Source organism: Mustela nigripes, chromosome 4 (assembly GCF_022355385.1).
Source record: "Mustela nigripes isolate SB6536 chromosome 4, MUSNIG.SB6536, whole genome shotgun sequence".
Lineage (NCBI taxonomy): Eukaryota > Metazoa > Chordata > Mammalia > Carnivora > Mustelidae > Mustela > Mustela nigripes.
The window spans coordinates 104,294,352-104,316,111 of NC_081560.1; the positions used below are offsets into that span (position 1 = coordinate 104,294,352).

Genomic DNA, 21,760 nt, shown 5'->3' on the forward strand with positions numbered 1-21,760 from the left:
TACATGCCCGGTCCAAATGAAACGATAATCCTCTTAACAAAAAGATGGCTAACTCCACTGATATTTTCTCTGGCTAAGTCTTCTCTCTCTCTCTCTCTATCTCTCTCTCTTTTTTTAAGATTTGTAAAAATTTATTTGTTTATTTGTCAGAGAGAGAGAGAGAGCTCAGCAGGCAGAGCAGGGAGGGGAAGAAGCAGAGCCCCCACTGAGCAGGGAGCCTTTTGTGGGACTCAATCCCAGGACCTTGGGATCACAACCTGAGACAAAGGCAAATGCTTAACCAACTGAGCCACTCAGGTGTCCCTCTTGCTAAGTCTTCTTAACAGGAGTATATCTTGACTATATCTTAAGGAACCATATTTATTTATTTACTTACTTATTTATTTGAGAGAGATAGACATAGTGCGAGTCCAGGGTGAGGATGGAAGGAGAGAGAGAGCCTAGTGCGGAGCTGCATGCAGGGCTCGATCTCGGGACCCTGAGATCATGACCTGAGCCGAAAGCAAGAGTCACTTAATGGACTAAACCACCCATGCTCCCTAAGGAAGCATAGTTAAAGAAAACAATTCTCACATGGGATTCAGCACAACTGATACCTCTTCATGGACCAAAGACTTTCTACCTGCTAATGCTAGAGGAGAGCAAAGCCATCCCTCTTCCAGAGAGGACCAACCATGAGTAAACCCAGAAATGAAGGCAAGCAAGTCACTCTCAGCTGAAGCCCACTTGGAGGCAAAATGATGTCACCTCTTGATTACCCAAGGTAAGTTCATAACATGGAAGTCCAAACCGAAAGATCATTCTAACCCTTTTGTGCTCTGATTTTACTTCTCCAGCCAGTTTGCATGCCTAATTATGTTTAAATAATGTATTCTCTAAAACCTTATATTAAAGTTAGTATTTATATTTGACCCAGAAAAAGACTTCTCTGGGTGCCCAGTGACGGTCGGCTGCAGCTGCAACAGCAAGGACTCAAGCGTGGGTCCCAGAAAGTGTCCTCCCACCTTTCAGAACAAGCTAAGAAAAAAATGCTTGACCATCATTGAGCCTTCCCCTCTTCCTGTGGCTTTCTGTTTTTGTTTTTATTTTGTTTTGTTCTGATTTCTAGATTTTGGTTCAACATGGAGTGGTCTTCTCAGACGATTTCAAACACCTCTCACCTCAAAAGGATCATTCCGCATAGGGTTACATCAGAGAAAGCACCTCAAACAATGTGTAAATCCAATTAGAGATTCACCAGGAAAAATTCGTCAGCCACATATCTCTTTCTAAGAGTGAAAACAACTCCACATCCCAGAACTTTATTGATAACTTAGGACTGCCTTGCAACAAGAGTTTCTCGTCTGTTAGACAGATTCACTTATCTTAGCGTCGAGATTGATGAGGACATGCTGAAGAGGAACAACTGAGATCTTGGCCACTTTCCCAGTCCCAACTAACAGGAACATGAATTCCCTGAGCATGAAAGCCCAGCTCTCACGAAATATTTCTTCCTCGTGGCACAGATAAGCATAGTTGATGGAGATCCCTAAGTCATATCAGCGACAGTAACTTGGCTCCTAGGGCTTCTCCAGTTCCTGATGGAGCGACATTCCTGGAGATGCGATTCACTCCCCCCCGCTTCCTCCCTGCTCTCCTAGGAAGGGAAGTCACTGTGCTATTCATTTCTCACTAAAGTATAACAATGTCTACGACCCTGCCTCATTGTAACGGGACTGCCAGAGAAGGCTGCAGGCACTCAATGTCAAATCATCCGGGAATACACTGATTTATTTAACTCTCAGTACACTGCTGTGGGTTAAGGGTTTAATAAAGTTGAACATAATGGAGGACTTTGGGAAGTACCATGGCTAGTCTATTTGAAAATTCATTTCCCTGCCAGCTTTCTCTCATTCTGTTGACAGACTGTAGAACCTTGCTTTCATCTCTTTCCTCTCTTTACAGCTTAACCTGGTCCCTGAAGGAGTATGCTCTTTCTAGAAGATAGATTGAGCACTACACACAACATGAAAACTTTACACACTCTTCCTGTTGTCATCTGAAAGATTTTTCTACCTGGAAGGAATAACTTATCTCACCTTTCATTCTCAGACTGGCTTTACATAGAATTCCTTAGGAGGACCAACATTTTTTAAACTTTATGGAGGGATATAAGCTGAAGCTTGGGCTCCTCTTAATTTTTCTTTCTCCCTGGTGACATCTGTGACAGTCTTCCCCATTGCTGTTAAACGTTATAGAAATTTAACTGCACTTTGAGGATATGTGATTTCAGAGACACTATCTGATTTTCTGTCTGAAGGAGAAAAGAGCTAAAAACATCAGGGCAGCATGAAGGCTTAGCAAACAGAGAATGGTGACCATGTGAGGGACTAAGTGGTCACTCCATATAATGTATGTACTCCAAACTGGAAACAAACTAAAGAAGTAAAATAAATATATTTCAGATGACTTCCATGTCTGTTTATAAAAGAATGCATACTGCTAAAAATGGTCACAAATAATGTTTTTAATTATTTTCCCCAATGGTTTTTCATTCTAATCAACATCTAGAAAATGTCTATCAAGTGCTCAGTGGTGTTCATTTGACTTAAATGGATATAGTATCTTTGTCCTCCAGAAGCTTTACAAAAGATGTTCACCATTTATAAAGCCTTACAAAACATTCAGAAATTTAAAAATATATATATGTCAGGTAATAAAATAAAGCACCACATTCAACTTTGGAAAAATTCACTGTCAAAGCCAGACCTCCATCCAGGAAGTCGGCGACTCCTTTCGGCACCAAACACCAGCTAGGTAAATGTTGTTTGCAGGTTCCAAATAGGAATATTAAAATATTACGGGGAAAGGATTGAACAAAAGTTTTATTGGAAAGAGCTTAGAGCTGCTTGCTGAAAAACACAGACCAGGGTACCAGCAGGCAAGGGTTATTCAATTTCAAGTCATTTTGCATGCACAGAAGACGGCTTCCCTTTCACACTCACCACGAAAATACTTTCCAGAAATGCTGCAGGGATGGGCAACAGCAATGCATGGTCACAGGGAAGTCGCTGGAAAAAGGTTACGGTGAGAAACTTAAGAGTTACCCATCAAACTCTATTTCAGTGACATCCTTTGAAGTTTGGAACTCAAAACCAAGGCGGTTTGGCACCTACAGAGTACATGGAAGGACAGCGTGTTCCTCCCTGGCTAAAAGGCCAATGGGCAGCAGAATTATAAGAAGAAGATGCAAATGGCAAAGGGCTCAGTGGAAACTGGCAGTCCTCTGGAATATAATAACTAATGGGAGGTCTTTCCGCTCGAGTCACAAGTAAGGCAAATGTTTCTCTAACGGCCGGTCTCTGGTTGACGAAACTTTGTGTTATGAACTAGAATGTACCTTTTAACTTGGTAATAAATGAACCCCAATTGCCATCGCTTTCACAGTTTAAACGTCAGGAGCTTTGCAAAAACTTTTCAACTGAGTGAGAAGGCTTTTTGGAATTGCTAAAAGCCATCCGTGAGGACATCTGCCAAACCAGATCGCGGCTCCTACCCAAGCTCCTCTTCCAAGACCCTTCTCCTCCGGGGAGTAGGGACCTCAGACAGCTCAGCACACATCCCCTTTCCATGTTAATTTGGTTTTAGTTTGTGCATCAGCTCCGTATTAGGTCTTATTCTTCTGGCCTCCACCTGCCTCTCCAGGGTGACTGAGGGTGAGCCTGGCCCCTCCGGGCTTCTCCCTGGGAGCCCGTCCTCAGCTCCTCTGTGTGCCAACACAGCCTCCTCACCACCCCTGCAGCCCACACCACACTGGCCCAAAGCACAGCTGCCCATTGCAAGTGTGTCTGTTTACACTTCATTTCTCAGGGAAGCCTTCTGTGAGGCCACACCCTCGGGGAGGTCTCCCTGGTCCATACTCTCCCCCCCGCTATGGCGTATAGTTCTCCGTGGAAACTGTCATCCCCTTGCCCCCATCTATTGTTCACACTGCCCTCCCTGATGAAGAGTAGCCCTGTGAGTGGCATCACCAGAGCTCCATCTAGCATAGGGAAGACAACAGTCGAGGTTGTGTGTTTGAGGTTTGACTACTCAACTCAGTACTCAAATTACATAAGTTAATCAGGAGCAAATTAGTAGTACATTGTGCCCACTATGTGGATACTTCTCTCCCTCAACTAATAGTGGCCTGCCGCCCTCCTGGGGACTCTAGAACACCAGAATATTTAAGCCTGGCAAAGAGACACATCACACCTTTTCTCATGTACACACCCACTGCTAGTGATTACTTCCTCTTAGTCTCTCTCCACCCTGAACTATCAAATAGGCTTTAAAGTTCAAAGGAGAGAGTAGTTTAATGAACAGCATATGAAATAAAGAACAATAGTATTAGCCTAACAACAACTCACAGAGACAATGTATGAGCATTAACTAGTTTGCATGCTTTTTCAAGGAAATGCAAATTTCTTCTTAAATTATTTCCTATTCATTGCAAGTAGTGAGAAACAATATGAAAAGGGAGGATGTAGCAATAGAGATAAATTAATAAAGCACATAGTTTAGGTCATACTACTCGCTTTACTTTAATATTGGTAATGATAACAAATATCGGAACAATGTAGTACTTACAGTAATTATTGAAGTAGCCAAAAGGAATTTTGAAGAGGTTAATAATTTCCCATCCCTGTTCATAGTGTATTAAACATTGATTGATCAGTAGTAGCTTGAAGGTATGAATCAATTAGCAGTCTCCTAGGTGCGAGCTCTAAACTGAGAATCCAAGGGAATGGAGTGCATTTACACCTCTTGGAAAAACAGTGCCATAAATGTTGTATAAGAATTACTGCTGTTCTTCAAGAGACAAGTTTCCAGAAATGACCAAGGTAGAAAACGTTTCAGGCAGATCAGTACAATGTATGGAAAATTTAGTAAAGTTTGCAGGAAGTTCATTAATAACATAGGGAATATAAGTAAATAAATATAAATAAATAAACATAGGAAACAGAAATAAAACTACTTATTTTTAATAAGTAGTTTAAAGTAACATTAAAGTAGTTTTAAGTAACATTTTACAGTATTATAAAGTAATATTTTTACTGTAATATTTTACAGTAAAAATCCTGTAAAATAAAGATGTATATATATATATAGATGTGTGTGTGTGTGTGTGTGTGTGTGCATAGAACTACATTTAATGAATTCAAAAATGTGTCTCCACTAGCTAACTAGAACACAATGTAGCATAATATCACTTTTAACTCCACTCTGGGCATCCTGTTTTGGCAGATTCACCTCATTGAGGCATTGCAGGAGAATCAGTCATTTCTATAGCATTCATGAGGTCTCCAATGGGGACATCCCTTACAAAGAAAGGCAGAATGATCATAGGTCAATACCTAGGTAAATACCTAAGTAAATACCAGTGAAGGGGGAAATCCACAGGAAACAAAAATAATTATTTACTGATCAATCCGCTTTGCATTTAATATCTCTTACCCTATATGCGTGGCCTCTTGATAGGATACAGGGAATTAGGAGACAGAATAGCAACTGATTCATGTCCATAAGCAGAATTGTCTCTCCCTTTGCTGGGGAGCCCAATGTGCCAGCAGCTCTCAAAAGACACTCAGATGTTAATTCCAAAAATAACCTAAACATATCCATGTCACCTGGAATCTGAGACTTGGTATAGTGACAGTTCTATAAAAGTTCTATAAAAGGAATATAAGTCAATAAAGCAGAGATATCAAAAATATGCTTAAGCTCAATAGATATTAAAGAGGTGGAATTTTCCAAAGGGAAATAAAGGTAACAATATCATATAAAAAGGAGATAGCTGTAGATCTGAGAATTCTGTTGCAATAAATGGAATTTGGGCCCCAGTTTTTGCCCCTCCTTGAGCCCATGTTTTCTTTCAGGTAGCTTTGTTGTTTCTCTTAAAAAGAGAAAAAGATTTCCCCACTCCTTGGAACACAACCTAAAACTTGGTTTGGCCATCAGAATGTGGACAGAAGGGTCTGTTGATTACGCACGGTGGTGTCTGTTTGCCTCCTTGCTCTTTTGCCATCGCCACAAGAACGTGAGCAATGCGTGGGGCAAGCTGAGTCCGTCTCACAGAGACACCTGGCCAGACCTGCGTCTAGAAGCAAAGCCACCCAACCAAGTGTGGCCTTGGCTGTCTGTCCTCCCCTCGTGCACGTGCATGGAATGAACAAATGCTTCTGTCTGGATGGTACTCAGATTTGGTGGTTTTCTGTTACACAGCATTATTCTGACAATAGCTAATTGATACATTTACACATTAAAATGAGAAAAAGGGTGCGCCTTTCCCTTAGGAATCTGGAAAAATACTTTTCTCTTCCCGAGATTGACTGTTCACTCTTTTACCAGGACATCAGAAAATTCACATCTGATTGATCTAAAGAGTTACATCCAATGAGTTCCTTCTAGGTTGGCCACTGACTCACTTTCCTCCTTCCTATACTAACAATCGTATTAATGTTCAAATGTTTACCCTTTCCTCTCATGTGCTGGGGATACTATTGACTGTGACCTCATCTGTAAACTTGTAGAATTAAATTACACCAGTGGTTCCTGAATGTCCTTTGGGTCCCAGGGCTCCAAACAGGTGTCTGGAGGAGACAGCATGAGGGAAGCAGAGGAGGAGAAAGCTAAATGGTTGAAGTACTAACCTCTCCACCAGCAAAACTCTGTTTTAATCTATCTCGGATATTGAGAATATTGAGATTTTACTTGGAAAATTAGTTCCTCTGCCTAAAAAGCAAAATTAAAAGCCACTCGACAAAATGTTTTTTAATGTCTCCTCACACTGAAAACACTGTGCTTAAGGGTTTTGTTTTGGCCACTTCCGTCTCTTCTTCACTACCTCCATGAACCCTAACTTAAGATATGATCACCTCAACTTCCATCACAACTTCCTGACGTACTCCCTGCAATGTTATAAATTATGCCATTTCATTCCCCTGCATCAAATTAGAGTAAAACTACAACTGGTGGGGCCTCGGGCTCTGCCTTTCTGCAGTCTGATTTCCTGGCTCTTACCTCACCTGCCCATGTTGGCTTAAACACACCCAGCTCTTTCCCCCTCAGAGTCTTCTCCCATGCTGGTGCCTTTGTTTGGAACACTCTTCCCCTACTCTTCCCATGTTGACTTCTTATTAACCTACAGTTTTCCATTGCTAAGCCCCCGGGCTGTCATGGATCACTCAAACAAATGCAGGTCCCGTCTGCCTCCATCATTCTCCATGACAACCTGGAAGTTGCGCCTTCTTCTTTGCACTCATAATGACTTACACTTACGGGAGCATTTGCTGGCTACTTTTATTATTTGACTTTCCTTTGAGTATGAGCTCCATTATTTTTGTATTTCCAGGACCCAAAGCCTTGCCTGGCATATGGTATATGCTCAATCACATGAATGAATAAGTGACTTCCTTAGCTTTTATCAACAGGCCTTTTTTTCACTACCACCTGCCTACGCTGTATAGTATTTCCCTGTTAACACGTGGCCCCAGTCTCTGATGTGCTCACAGCTGCTCTCTCAGTTACCTTCCTTAATTCATGTATGGTGTTCCTTCTACCCCTGCACATCAGAATTTTCCCTTTCAACTTGCTTTATTCACCATACCTCCCTCTTCTTATCCTTTTGGCACTGATGGCCATGATCGGATCTCTTCTAGAACATTATTACCAAGCTAATCCTGTATCTTAAAATTAGATTATACTTGGAATGAACTTAACCATAACAGTTATTCAATAAATGTGATTCGACAGAAGTAAATGCTCTATGCTATTTGTCTGAGGTGAGTGAGGGCTTTGGGGAATGCCCAAGTTTCAAGCATCGTAACCAGCATATAGTTTCAAGTAAACAGTGACCGAAGTCCTAACTAATTTCATTATCCTTTGTCAGAAGAAGAGATAGAAATAAGTGTCTGGTTTGTGTCTAGTCTAGCAAACAGGGACCCGATGGACAAGAATGTGGCATGCCTTCCCAGTGGTGCCCCGAGCAGAGACAGCAGATCTGAAGAATGGTAACATTATGATCATTAGAGGAGTGAAGTCTGTGGGGGCCGGAGGTTGGTCATGAGCTCTCACGACACTCTGGATGCTCTGAAAGTAGGCACGAGGCTTCTGGATTCCGGAAAGAGAATTCTCCCAGAAGTGAAAAAGTTGGCATCTTGGCTTAGACCAAAATGTCTTAGGGAGTTTGTTTGGTATGAGTCAAGTTAGAAAAATTCAGTGTATCCTGAGTGAAGTGAAAACATTTAGTTTCCTTATCTACAAAGCTGAGAACCACACTGTAAACCACAGTTCAAAAGGAAAGGTCCCTGGCCTCAGATGTCAGTAGACAACAACTCCATGGTGCCCAGCTTCCGCCCTCATTTGTGAGAGGTGCCGTCTCTATGGTTGTCTATCTTTGGCAATTATATGATGTACTTTTGTGAGCAAATGATTACAAAAAATGGAGTCAGATAATAAGAGCATTTCGGGTCACCAAGGCAGTCGGATGTTCGTTCAAGCCGAGACACAATTCTGTAGCTTCAGCATATGCTCGTGGGTGTGACGTAACTAGGGCTTCCCTTTTATCCAAACAAAGAAGTTGGATAACATCCTGACAAGCTGGGGGGTCACCAACTATCTGCAGCGATCGGCACAGGGAAAAATTCAGGAAGGAAGGGATTAAGGAAAATGACAAAAATTTTCAAACCTGGCACTGATATCTTCCCCACGGTTGGATGCTTCAACTCCATGATGAGGCCATTGTGTAACACCTTTAAATGTAAAAACAGACAGGAGAATAAATTATAAAATAAAACTATTTAGTCTCAAGGAGTTCAAAAAGCCACCTATTTGGTCCATTGAAGAAAAGATATTGCAAAACGTAAAGATGTTTGGAATTTTAATTTGGAAATAAATGTTTTATTTTATTTTTTTCTTTTTTTCTTTAAGATTTATTTATTTATTTATTTGACAGATGGAGATCACAAGTAGGCAGAGAAGTAGGCAAAGAGAGGTGGGAGAAGACTCCCTGCTGAGCAGAGAGCCCACTGTGGGGCTCGATCCCAGGACCCTGGGATCATGACCTAAGCTGAAGGCAGAGGCTTTAACTCACTGAGCCACCCAGACGTCCCTGGAAGTAAATATTTTAAATAAAAATATTTCTATCCTCTATTAAATCAAGTGAAGCCAAAAAGAATTAGAAGATTCCAGGACTAGCAAACTGCCTGCATTTTCTAATAAAGTCTTCCCACTCTTCAAAATGTTATTTGCTCCTAAGTATAGGGCACGATTTTCCCCCCCTTTCATCTATGTTTGATCCTCTAAATACTAAAGTTTGGCCTCTTCCTGCATTACCTCACTGCAGGACATGGCCAAAGTCAACTGCAGAAGGACAGAATGCGAGAAGAACCAGGACCTGGAAAAGGGCAGCCCATGGGGATGGTATATGTGTTCCCGGCAATGTATTCAGTGGAAGGTGTGGGGAGACAGACCAGTTTGAAAGGTGAACCAGAACTAGAAGGCCTAGTGGCTGCTGGGAGTGAACAGATTCAGGGCTGCTCTTACCAGAGCCAGGAGCCCTGAGTGGACTCAGGTCAGACGCTTGAGCAGGAGATGGAAACCAGACATGTTTTCGGTGATAACAAGACCATAATGATCAGACTACATCTCAGAACGATGAGTCAGTAGGAGCTGGCAAGGAGAAAACTGAGGAAAACAACAACAGCAACAACAGAGACCCCATCCTAGAGGGCTGGTCAGACTCCCATGCACGGAGACCAGGATCAAGAACACGAGGCAGACTTGACCTCAGGGTTAAGACACAAGGCCAGTTACTAGGCCAGGGACATTCTTTCAGGACTAGAGAAACATAAATGTGACTTGATGTTGAATTGCTTGATCACTGGAACAGAGCTACCTAAATCCTTGGCTTTCACTTTTCCTACTGGGTAGGTAGGAATCCAGAATGTGGCAAGGATCAAGAGTCCTCCAACTCGGGTGGAAGATAAGACGAGGACTTGGAACTTGATTCTAGAACGTGAAATCTGAATTATGGGAGGCAAAACGTTTGGTCAAACACAAACGAAAATGCTACAAAAGTTGGTTTCCTTTCTTTCTTTCTTTATTTTTTTAACAACTGGAGACTACCTGGGTATACTGTCTCAAAGAACCCCCAAATTCAATTTACTATTCCTATTACTGAATGTTCACTGAGACATAAAAGGGCAGCTTACGTATGAATTGGTTTCACCTGTACTGCCTACCAAATGGAGAGCTTCTCTCTTCCCGTTCTGTGCACGGATCTAAGGGGCAGAAGGGATTGAGTGGCACAGTAAACTTACGGACCAGGCTTTCATGCTAATATCCCAAAGAGCCACATGTTGTAATGGTTCTACAGGATTTTGGGCTTCAGGTAAAAACAAGATGTGCATATCCATACCCTCATCATAGTCTGTTCACACGGAGTTAAAAGAGCATGGAATTAAAAAAAAAAAACAAAAAACAAAAAAAAAAAACTAACAAAAATGATTTCTCCCTTAGACAACCCAGGGGAAAGAGGTCAAAATTCTTTGGCTCTCTCCAAGTCCAGGGAGCTTTTTGGTCATGTTACAGAATAAGCCAGTAAGACAACCTCGCAGGTGACATTTTAAGGTTAAAAGTATGACCCTGCTGGGTCTCAATATTCTGGGGCACCACTGTTTTCTTTGGGAACGGTCACCACCTTTGGGGCGATGCTCTTTAAACAACCCCGTCAACTCCCCCCCCTCGGCGAGGGTGATGCCACACCATATGGAGATCCTTTCTAGGGATGCCTTGCCTCTCTTTTGGAATCACCAGCTTTGCACCCAGGAGCTGGCCAGAGAAAATTCTTGCCAGTGTTAGAACTGAGCTATAATTTAACTCTGGTGTGGCTCGTTCTCAGCACCCGCCCAGCACAGCCTCCTCCTATGTGGGTGTGGGGGCTAAATGCCAAGGCGAGGTGCTAAATCTCAGTTCTACTGAGGACAGGAACAAAAATACCAAGCTAAATTTCACTCGAAACAATTATCTGCACACTGAATCATTCTTCTCTTCTCCTATCTGTTGCCCTCCTGACTACCTCTTCGTAATAACACTGCAGTGCTACTCACAAAAGACAAAAGTGAGTGTTCTTTAGCTAAATATAACTTAACTGATACTGTTGAAATTAATTAACGCTGAATTCTAATCGTGGTGGAAACGTTAAGTGTCAAACGTGAAAGGGTAGTTGGTAAAGGTCAAGGGACATACGTCAAAGTTTTGTGCAAGCAAAACCTCGCAGTTGATTGAAGTTTCTTGGGGAAGCAGCTTCAAGAAGGTACTTCCTTCGGCCCTCCCCTCATTGCTGTTTGTATATGACCCTCCTGAGAGGAAACTTTGTAATCCAGCCTCATCACTTCCCTTGCATCGAAAATCACTCAGTTTCAGGCAGAAATATAAATCGTTCCCATGCTTGGCACAGGAAGTTAACTGCAGCTTTTCATTTGCTATAGCGTTTGTACAGTTAGGAAATAAATGGGCTAGCCTGCACCCACATCTTCAGAAAGCCTGGGCCGATTCCCCTGCTGGGTCACCAGGCACTTTTATGGAAAACCGCGAGTCGATACAATTCCATAGGCTTCCTTCATGAATCAGGTCAGATGATCTCGGGGAACAATTGAAGCCGAGCCCTGCTGTCCCTGGAAACCCTGCCTAATGACTCGGAATCTTGGAAAACTCTCCAGCCTTGTTTGTGGGGCGAGCCCTGCTCTGTTTAGCAACATATTCGAGAATCTCAGAACCCAGGCAGTCTGTCTGAATTTCAGCATAAATTTCTCCTCCTGCACTTCAAACGTATTGTCTCCCCCTAACTTCATTGGAAATGCAGGACCTTGGCATGCACCAGCATTCGGATAACATTTCCTTGGCAATGGTGACGAAATGTTCCCGGTTCCTTTTCTCACCAGGGCTCAACACCCTAAACTCTATTACCTTAACCTAGAAATTCAGATTGAAAGTGTTTCATTTTCTGACCACTCACAATGGAATGGGGACCTCAGCTCTAGAGGCCTCCGATACCATTTTCTCTTAAGGCAAGATCATGGCTGGAACCCCTCAGACTGGCTATTTGGAGCGTTTGGGGTACACATTTAGTTATTTTTAAATGAGGCAAAGAACCTTCCCTAGAACTTTGCACTGAATGTTGTCCTTCTTTTCCTTATTTTATCCTCCCTAGATCTCTTATGGTGGGGTAGCTCTTCTAAATTTCATTTTTTCTCCTTATAATTGCAAAAGCCTATTCCTGACAAGAATAGAATTGTAGCGAGTGCACCAACCTCTTTAGCAAAGTATCAGGCCGATTTAAAATAAGGTTTTTCTTTCTTCTTCAAGAGTTTCACAGATTGACAGCCTAATGACAGAGTCAAATGGTAATGTATTAATGATGGGGGTGGGGGGAAGGGTAAAATGTATACCTTAAAGTGATGTGGGAAATAAAAGTTTAAGTAGGAAAGTCTTTTGAATAGTCCTATAGCAGGAGTGGCAGACCCAGTCTGTAATACAGCACTAACAAGAAAAGAAATGTAAAAAATAAAAAAGCAATACCCACTCTATAGGTGGTAAAAATCTCTAAGGAAAGCAAGAGCTCTGGGTCAAGAGTAGAAGTAGCAAAACATACACAAAGGAAAAGAGACAGACTGCAGGCATTAAGTGACATACACGAATGGTATGTGTAAAGATCATATTGAAAATCAATATAATCCCACAAATGACATTAACCATGTTGTGCAATAGTGAACTGACCTACCCCAGTTCATTCCACTGAACAAACATCACAGAGCACCTATATATTAGACAATAGGATGGGGCTGGCAGTAAAAAGATGAATGAACTTGCATTCAAAGTGCCTGTAATTAGAAGGGAGGGTTGGGAATAAGAGACCTGAGCCAATTTTTACAACAGTTTAAGCTCCACGTGAAGGAGCAAAATCCAATAAGTAACAAGTAAGTGACTTTGTCTATCTTGGAAAGAAGCTGCAGGACCTAGTAAAAGGCACTGCACAAAGATAGTATCAAAATAAAATGCCAGGTTAGCAACTGCAAGGAAAAGTATAATACCAGCAGTTATCACCCACAAAACTCCTTAAGGGTCAGACATTGTGTTACAAGGGAAAGAGCTGTCTCCATCCAATCGTCTCATTAAGTAGACCAGGTAGGAATTATTCTCATCTGTATTTCTACTGATAGGTGATGGAAGCCTAAAGAGGTTGAGAACTTGCTCAAGGTTCACAGTTAATAAATGGTTGACTCTGGATTATAATTAAGGTATGTCTGACCCTAACCTTTTAGCCAGTTGGAGACTCAGTAAAAGAAAAGAAAAAAAAAAGTCAAGCATAATTTGATTTACCATTAAAATAACTAGCTGATGGGGTCAATTCTGTAAAACAAATTAGTCAATTTGCTAGGGAAAGAAAATCAGCCAAACGGATTGCTTGGCATCATGTAGCCCAATTAGTTAATAAACTGAGCTGCTCCCTTCCTGGAAGCCAAGGCTACCACAGATACAGAGGCTCTGAAAAGAGGAAGGATTTTGGCCCCAGTCTGGCTCAGATTTTGAAGGGAACAGACCCAGTAGGTGACCTTGGGCAAGGCACTTACATACTCTGAGGCTCAAAACCCTCCTCAATCAGAAGGTAGCAATAATATCTCTTTCTCGGGAGTTTGTAAGGATTAAGTAAGATATGAGTATAAAATGGCGAGCATAGCACCTTGGACAGAGTAAACTCACAATTAATGGCAACTAATTATCATTATCAGTAGACTGGGTTCAAACTCCATCTCCACCAAGGACAAGCTGTAGGGCTTTAAGGCGCATTCATTCATGTAACAAAAATAAACACATTAACAGCAATGATTAATAATCAATAATAAGCATTAAATGCATATTAATGTTCCAGGCATTATTAAGTGCTGAGAAGAAAAAAAAAAAACTAAGTCGCAGAACAAGCAAGGTCCTTACCCTCCAGAAGCTTACAGTCTTATAAGGCATATTTTTTAATTAAATGGTATCCACCAGACTGCTATTTTTACTTTAAAATATCTGTTTAGTTCCCTGCTATATCCCCAGTCCCAGTGCCTTGAACATTACCTGGGACTATCTGATAGATGCTAAATAATATTTTATTGGGTTTAACAAACCACATTTATTTATTCATTTATTTAATTAACTAAGTGATTAAATTGAATTAACTAAGTAGCAAGTGGTTCCTTTTGTTTTCTTCATTTAGTGGGGGGTGTTGTCTCTTTTAAAATTTCAATAAATCCCTAGATTTCTCTAGACATGAAAATGTTTTACTGGCTTCCCAAAATATACTCATTTGTAGGAACTTAGTTATCAAGTTCTAATGTCACTTTGCCGCAATTCCCTCAGCTTCCTAAAGTTTTCCAAGTATCTGGAATCTGCCCTAGGTATAGTGACCCTATCTGAAAACAGTGCAGAGGCCAAGAGGAGAAGCTCCTTGAGGACCATGGTCATTAAGAGTGAAGAAAAGCCAGAAAGGGGGATGCAGGAATTCAACAGAAACAGTGGGCACATGTGTTATACGTGTGAAGTGAATCTACCGCACTTGAAGAAAATAATGATAGTATTCTTCCTCATTGGGAAAACTCAGAAAACAATTCCCCAAACAGGCACGGATATATTAAAAAGCAACAAAGCGTTCCAATGATCTCATTCATTCCATGGTCCTTTATCACTCAGTCATTCCTGTAGGTTAAGAGGAGAACAGCTGTGGTCAAGTTTCAATAACTGAAGGCGTGACATACAACTAGTACGCTGAAAGTTAATTCAACGCTCCTGGGAAAAGATGCAAATGTAAGACACAATTCATGAAAAAAATGAATAAGTAAATCCCTAACTTAGATCATGGAGAGCAGATTTAGGTGCTGACACTTTCTTTTGTCTTACTCCTTTTGAAACAATTGCTATCACTAAAATTACTCTGGTGTTAATGCACATGACACAGCCTTTCCCCCTCCTTTTTCTAATGAAAAACACAAATATTAGTCTTTCAAAGAGCTATTCTGACATGTATGTATAGGTTAATGAGAACATGTAAAAACTTAAGAACATTACCCAAGTGTTTCCAGCCCCAATTTTGTCCCAATTCCTCCCTCTTCTATTCCCAAATAATCATCTCCTGATTTTTTGAAATTATCCTTCCTTTTTTTCATTCTTATATCCTATATGTTTATGTCTCTAAGAATTTAGTGCCTGTTTTCACCCATTTATAAGATTTATATCAATGAAATCATGTGTATGTATTCTTCTCTGATTTGCTTTTTCTCTTTAACCTGGTTTTTGAGACTCATCCATTTTGAAGTATCATGGCCATGGGCAATTACAGCCACTAATGTAAATTATGTCATTATATAGATATATCATAATTTATTAATTCTTTCTGCTCTTACATTGCTTTCAGTTATTTTGCTACAACAAAAACTGCTGTCATACTAAACATCTCTTCATGCAACAATGACTCTAGGCACAAACCTAGACACCAGGTACATGTATCTTTAATATTAGGTAACAGTATTCCTACCAGTAGTGAATATTATTTGCCAATCTAATCACTTTGCGATGCTATCCTACTGAAGCTTTAACTTGTATTTCCTTGATTACTAATGAGACTGAATATATTTTCCCTGCTTTTTATTTCCCCTTCAATGAAATGTTTGTTCAAGTCATTTGCATTTTTTCTATTTGCTTAATTATCTTTTCTCACTGGTTCATGAGTTCTTTATGTATTCTGGTTATGAATCCTTCATTGGAACATAAATTGACAATATTATGGCTTTATTTCTCACTCATTTTGTGGTATTCTGACAAACAGAAGTTTTTACTTTCAGCTTTCTGAAATTTATTGAATTTTCCCTTTATGTTCTGTATCTTTTATGACATATTTTAAAAATTCTTCCCAACTCTAGATGACAGGATAGTCTCCTAAATTTTCCTATTAAAATTTTAAAACATTGGCCTATTTATAATAAAAGCTCATAGCAAGTCAAGGATTGAGAGGAATTACCTTAGCTTGATTAAGATTGTCTACAAAACCCCTGAAGACAACATGGTATTTAATGCTAATAAACTGAAAACCTTTTCTCTAATGCTGAGAACAAGGTAAGGATGTCTGCTGTCACCACTCTTATTCAGCATATTACTAGAAGTTCTAGCCATGAAAATAAATCCAGAGAAAAGGCATAATCTGCTTAAGATATACAGATTGTAAGGGAAAAATAATAGAATAAGTAAATGTACAAGGGAGAAATATAATAAAAAGAAGTAATCGCACAGATGCCATGCTGGTCCACATAGAAATCCCGAAAAATAAATGAGGAAGTAATAAATAAATACTTCCGGAAGTAATAAATTTAAAAAGTAATAAACATTCCCGCATACCGACAACGAACCTGAGGAAACAAAAACGAAAAACATGATACCATTAACAATTGCTAAAAATAAATGAAATGTTTGGATACCAACTCAACATACAGGTGTAGCCTCTGGATGCCAGAAATTAAAAAATGCTGATGAGAGAGATCAAAGGTCACCTAAAACGAATGGAGAAGTGTACTGTGTTCTTGGATTTGAAGACTCAACATTGTGAAGATGTCAAATCTCCTCTAATTTATCTATGGATTTGATGCAATTCTTACCAAAATCCCAGAAGAGTTTTTCTTTAGATGTAAAAAAACTTTTACTGAAATTTATATGGAAAGACACAGACCTTAGAATAAGCAATCTTGAAAATAAGAGTAAAATGAAAGAGACCTAGTGTCCCAGATATTAAGGTATACTGGATAGATGCTATATATCCTATAGGTACTTACAGAGTATGAAAATGGAATAGAATAGAGAACTCAGAAATATATCCACACAGCGTACGCCCAGATAATTCTGGGAAAGGTGTAAATGCAATGAAGAAAGGACAGCTTCTTAAACAAATGGTACTGGAACAATCACAAGAAAAAAGAAAAATCTCAACCTAAATCTCATTCCTTATATAAAAAATAACTTAAATGGATCATGGACTTCAATGTATAATTTAAAGTTCTAAAATCGTAGAGAAAAATCTTTAATATTGCTTAGCAAAGATTGTGTGCAAGGGATGGGAAAAAAGCTACAAAATGAAAGAAATATTTGCAAGCTGTATCTCTAACAATGGACTAGTATCTTGTGTGTGTGTGTGTGTGTGTGTGTGTGTGTGTGTTTATCACTCTTATCACTTAACAGTAAAAAAAAATCCAGTTAGAAAATAGGCAAAGGCTAGTAGTTGGATGGGATACCGCCTGGGAATACTGGGTGCTGTAGGCTTAGGGGCGTCTGAGTGGCTCAGTGGATTAAAGACACTGCTTTCGGCTCAGGGCATGATCCCAGGGTCCTGGGATCTAGCCCCACATTGGGCTCTCTGCTCAGCCGGAGGCCTGCTTCTCTTCCTCTCTCTCTCTCTCTCTGCCTACTTGTGGTCTCTGTCAAATAAATAAATAAAATCTTTAAAAAAAAAAAAAAAAAAGAAAAGAAAAGAAAATAGGCAAAGGCATAAACAGACATGTTGCCCAAGGAGATACATAGATGGCAAATAAGCACATGGGAAGATACTTGATATCATTACTCATGAAGGAGATATAAACTAAAAGCATAATGACATAATACCAATGGCTAAAGTTTTAAAAAGGGACACCAAACATTAGGAAACAGAAACGGGATCACTCACACGATTCTGTGGAGAATGTCAGACAAAAATCTGCATATAGCAAATAACATGGAGGACATAGGGAGATGGAGAGAAGGGAGTTGAGGGAAATTGGAAGGGGAGGTGAACCATGAGAAACTATGGATTCTGAAAAACAATCTGAGGGTTTTGAAGTGGTGGGGGTTGCGGAGCCAGGTGGTGGGTATTATGGAGGGCACGTATTGCATGGAGCACTGGGTGTGGTGTATAAACAATGAATTCTGTTTTGTTGAAAAGAAATAAAAAATAAAAATAAATTTAAAAAATCTGCATATGAACATTCATAGCACCTTTATTTGTAATCTTCTCTGAACAGCAGAGAAGTCTTTCAACCTGTGGATCATGAAGCTAACTGCGGTACAGCATAGAATGGAATACTCCATACTGAAAATAAGAAGAAACAAGCCATTGATTCCCACCACAGCCTGGATGAAGGTTGATGGAATTGTGCTGAGTGTAAAGAGCCAATCCCCAAAGAGTACATAGTTGATTCCATTTACACAGCATTCTCAAAGTGATGAAATTCCAGAAACAGGCAACAGATTCCAATAGAGGATTCAGGAAAGATGGCCGCTGAATGGTTTTCAGGGCAGTAGGGGGGATTTCATGATGGAGCTGTTAGTATCTTGACTGTACCCATGGTATTACCCTGGTTGTTCTGATGCAAGGTAGTTTGGCAAGATGTTACTATTGTCGACCTGGTAAAAGGCCACCCAGGATCCCTGTACTAGTTCTTACAACTACATGAAAATCTATAATTATAGTAAAAATAAAATTTAATAATTTTTTTTAAAATTTTGGTCTTCCATATTTTGCTTTTGGGAAAAACTGGAATTGAATTTCACATATGATGTGGGAAGGGATTCGATTTCACGTTTCCCCCAGAGCCATTCGGAGCAGTGTCCTTCCTTTCCTCATGAATCTGTAATACCAGCTCTGGGGTAGATCACTTCTATACATGTTAGGGCTGCTCCTGGGCTCTCTGTTCTGTCCCGTGGGTACATTTGTCTACCCCGTGGCCAATACCACACTGACCAAATCCCTCTCTTTCATCATAAGGACCAGTGTTTCATTTGGCAAGATCCCCACCACACCCTTGCCTTGTTCTTTGTCTTCAAGGGTTCTTGGACCTTTGCTCTTGTCTATAAATTTTAAAGCCAGCCTTTCAGGTTCAAGGAAAACCCTACTGGGCAGAAATAACATCACTACAATATTATCTTACTACCCATTAAATGTTTACTTTAATAATTTCAATTTATTTAAGTCATTTTTAATATGTTTTATAAAATGTTAGCATTTTTCATAATGGCTTTGCTCATTTTTCATTATATTTGTCCCTTATAAAAGCAGTCCATGTTAGCTGCCAAGGTGAAATGGATCTTTTTTTTTTTTTAACTTGCTGCTTATTGCTATTATATAGAAATAAAATTTACTATAAAATTATATCTGGCAAACAGTCTTATTAATAACTCATTTGTAGATTCTTTTGGTTTTCTATAAAATTAATGATATCATCTCTGAATAAGTATAGTTTTGTTTTTCTGTTCCAAATTATACCTTTTATTCTGTTTTCTTATATTATATCATTGGCTAGGACTACCAGTATATTGAGTGTTAGCAAAAAACATTTTTATCTTGTTCTCAATTTTAAAGGAAATATACTTAATGTTTCATCATTATTTTTGCACCAAAGCATTGTAGGCACACTGTATTAGGATACAGAATATATTCCTAGTTTGTTGAGAACTTTTATCATAGATGTTGCCTTTTATCAGTTCTTTTTATCCATTTATTAAAAGAATACATTATTTTCCTCCATTAATCTGTTGACATGATGCATGAATTAATTTTCTAATACTGAATCAATCTTACATTTCAAGAAAAAATAAGTTTTGAATTTTATCTGCTGCTGCTTTAACATTTTTTTTTAATCTAGCTCATGAATGAGAATGGCATGCAATTTTCCTTTCTTGTTTTGCTCTTGAGTCTTAGAAACCAGAGTAATTCTTACTTCATAATGTGAACTGCAGTAAACCCTTTTTTTCCTATTTTCTGAAAGCATTTGTGTACGATTGGAATATCTGGTCCTGATGGAAACTCACCTGAATACTCTCTCTTTGGGGCTGGTGTTTTGTTAGTGAGAAGATTTTTCATTACCAGTTTATTCTTTGATTCAATATAGGGAATTTTAGATATTCTTTTTTTTCTTGAGTAAGTTTCAATAATGCATATTTTCTGGGAATTTAACTACACCAGCTTTTCAAATTTGTTGTCCTAAAATTTTTCATTACTAATCATATAATTTTAGATTTATTGCATCTTTTCAGTGAATTAAACTTTTTATTATTATAGGGTAGACTTCTATAGTAATGCATTTTGTTTTAAAGTCTGAACTAACATTATTAAAGCTACATGAGCTTCATTTTGGTTTGGTTTGTCTTCATGTATCATTTTGTGCCTTTACAATAAATCTTTCTAAGTTTTACATTTTAGGCAAGTCTCCTGAAAATAGAAAATCACGGGACTTAGCCAGTCTTTGAATTAGAGGATTTAGTGCATTTACATGGGAATCAGGATTATTAATAAATTTGAATTTATTTCTAGCACCTTAATACTTAGGGTTCTCTTTTTGTCACACTTAACGGAAAAGAATCTCATCTTGCCTTGTTTGGGATTAGCTGAGATTGTTTTCCCACACTCCATTTTCCCCATATTTACTGGTTTGGAAGATACACACCTATGCTTTTCTTTTCCCCTACAAGTTTTAACATACCCATTTAAATTAATAAAATACAAATCTGGTTAATAGCTACCCAGTTATCCCCATGCTAATTTATAATCCGGATATTCCCAAACTTTCTCTGCTCCCCGTGTCTGTGATGTCTCAGTAATTTCTTCACAGTGCCCCAAGGCAAAAAGAAGAATCTTTGGTTTTATTAACTAATTTCATTTTGTTTATTAAATAATTAGGTCAAAACAACTTATCATGTATTTATATCCTAACAACTTGGGAGCTATCTGAAAAAAGTAATAGATTTAAATTGAAGGAAGAAATAATAATTTTGTTTCATTCTCCAAAAACCACAATTATTTTCTTGTACCACATGTACACTTGTTAGGCACTATACAACTTCTCAAATCTTGGAATAAAATGATACATTTCCACCCTTATTTCTTGTTAAGTATGTATTTTCTTCTGGTATTTGGGTTTTGTTTTGTTTTTTTTCCATAGAAATATCCATTGCAAAACTCAGTTTCATACAGATAAGATGGAATCGAAAGGAACATAATGAATTCAATATGGAAACCGTGAACAGCCTTGAGCTAGCATTCCATGCTGCATCCAACAGATGTTGCTCTGTCTCCCTAGAAATTTCTCGTAACTTCTGGTTCCCTTGTGTGTTCACTAGGATGCTGTGGGTGCTTCAATAAATAGCTTGGGAACAACAGTTCAATGTTCTTGTTGCTCTATATTTGAGTTCTCTCTCTCTCTCTATTTTGTAATTCAAAACTCAGACAATATCAATACTCTTTCTCATAGTCAAGGATTTTGGGCTCACTTTTTAATTTTTTTTTTATTGTAGACTTTCCTAAACCAGTTGTATTCCCTCTACTATGAGATGTTCTTTAGAATTCCCTTAGTCCTCTGCTCATAATAAAGCCTCTTTGTTTTTATCCTCTTAGAAGTTACTTAATTTGCCCCCATTCTGAAAGATGCCTCTACCGGTTATACACTCCTAAGCTGATGGTTATTCTCTGTCGGCGCATTGATGATACTCTTCCACAGTCTAGTGATCTTCATTGTTGCTTTTAAGAAGTGAGCTACACAGGCCTAATGGTCATGCCTGTGTAGGTAATCTGGCTGATTAAACACCCTCCCTCTGTTTTTGGTTTTCCAGCATCAGTCTCAGCTAATGCTGCAATTTTTATGTAATCTATTTTGTCTTTAGTACTTCATGACCCTGAGGAATTAGG

The 21,760-nt window shown here is 39.2% G+C and overlaps 1 protein-coding gene across 4 annotated transcripts in view; it reads right to left on the reverse strand.

Moving 5' to 3' along the window:
• Window positions 1-21,760, reverse strand: part of SUGCT (succinyl-CoA:glutarate-CoA transferase) — an 840,768-nt gene that overhangs the window by 145,757 nt on the left and 673,251 nt on the right. For all 4 annotated transcript variants that reach the window (XM_059397231.1, XM_059397230.1, XM_059397222.1 and 1 more), the window contains exon 13: window positions 8,708-8,771. In XM_059397231.1, coding sequence (XP_059253214.1) covers window positions 8,708-8,771 — 64 coding nt within the window. The remainder of the gene's footprint in view (window positions 1-8,707; window positions 8,772-21,760) is intronic.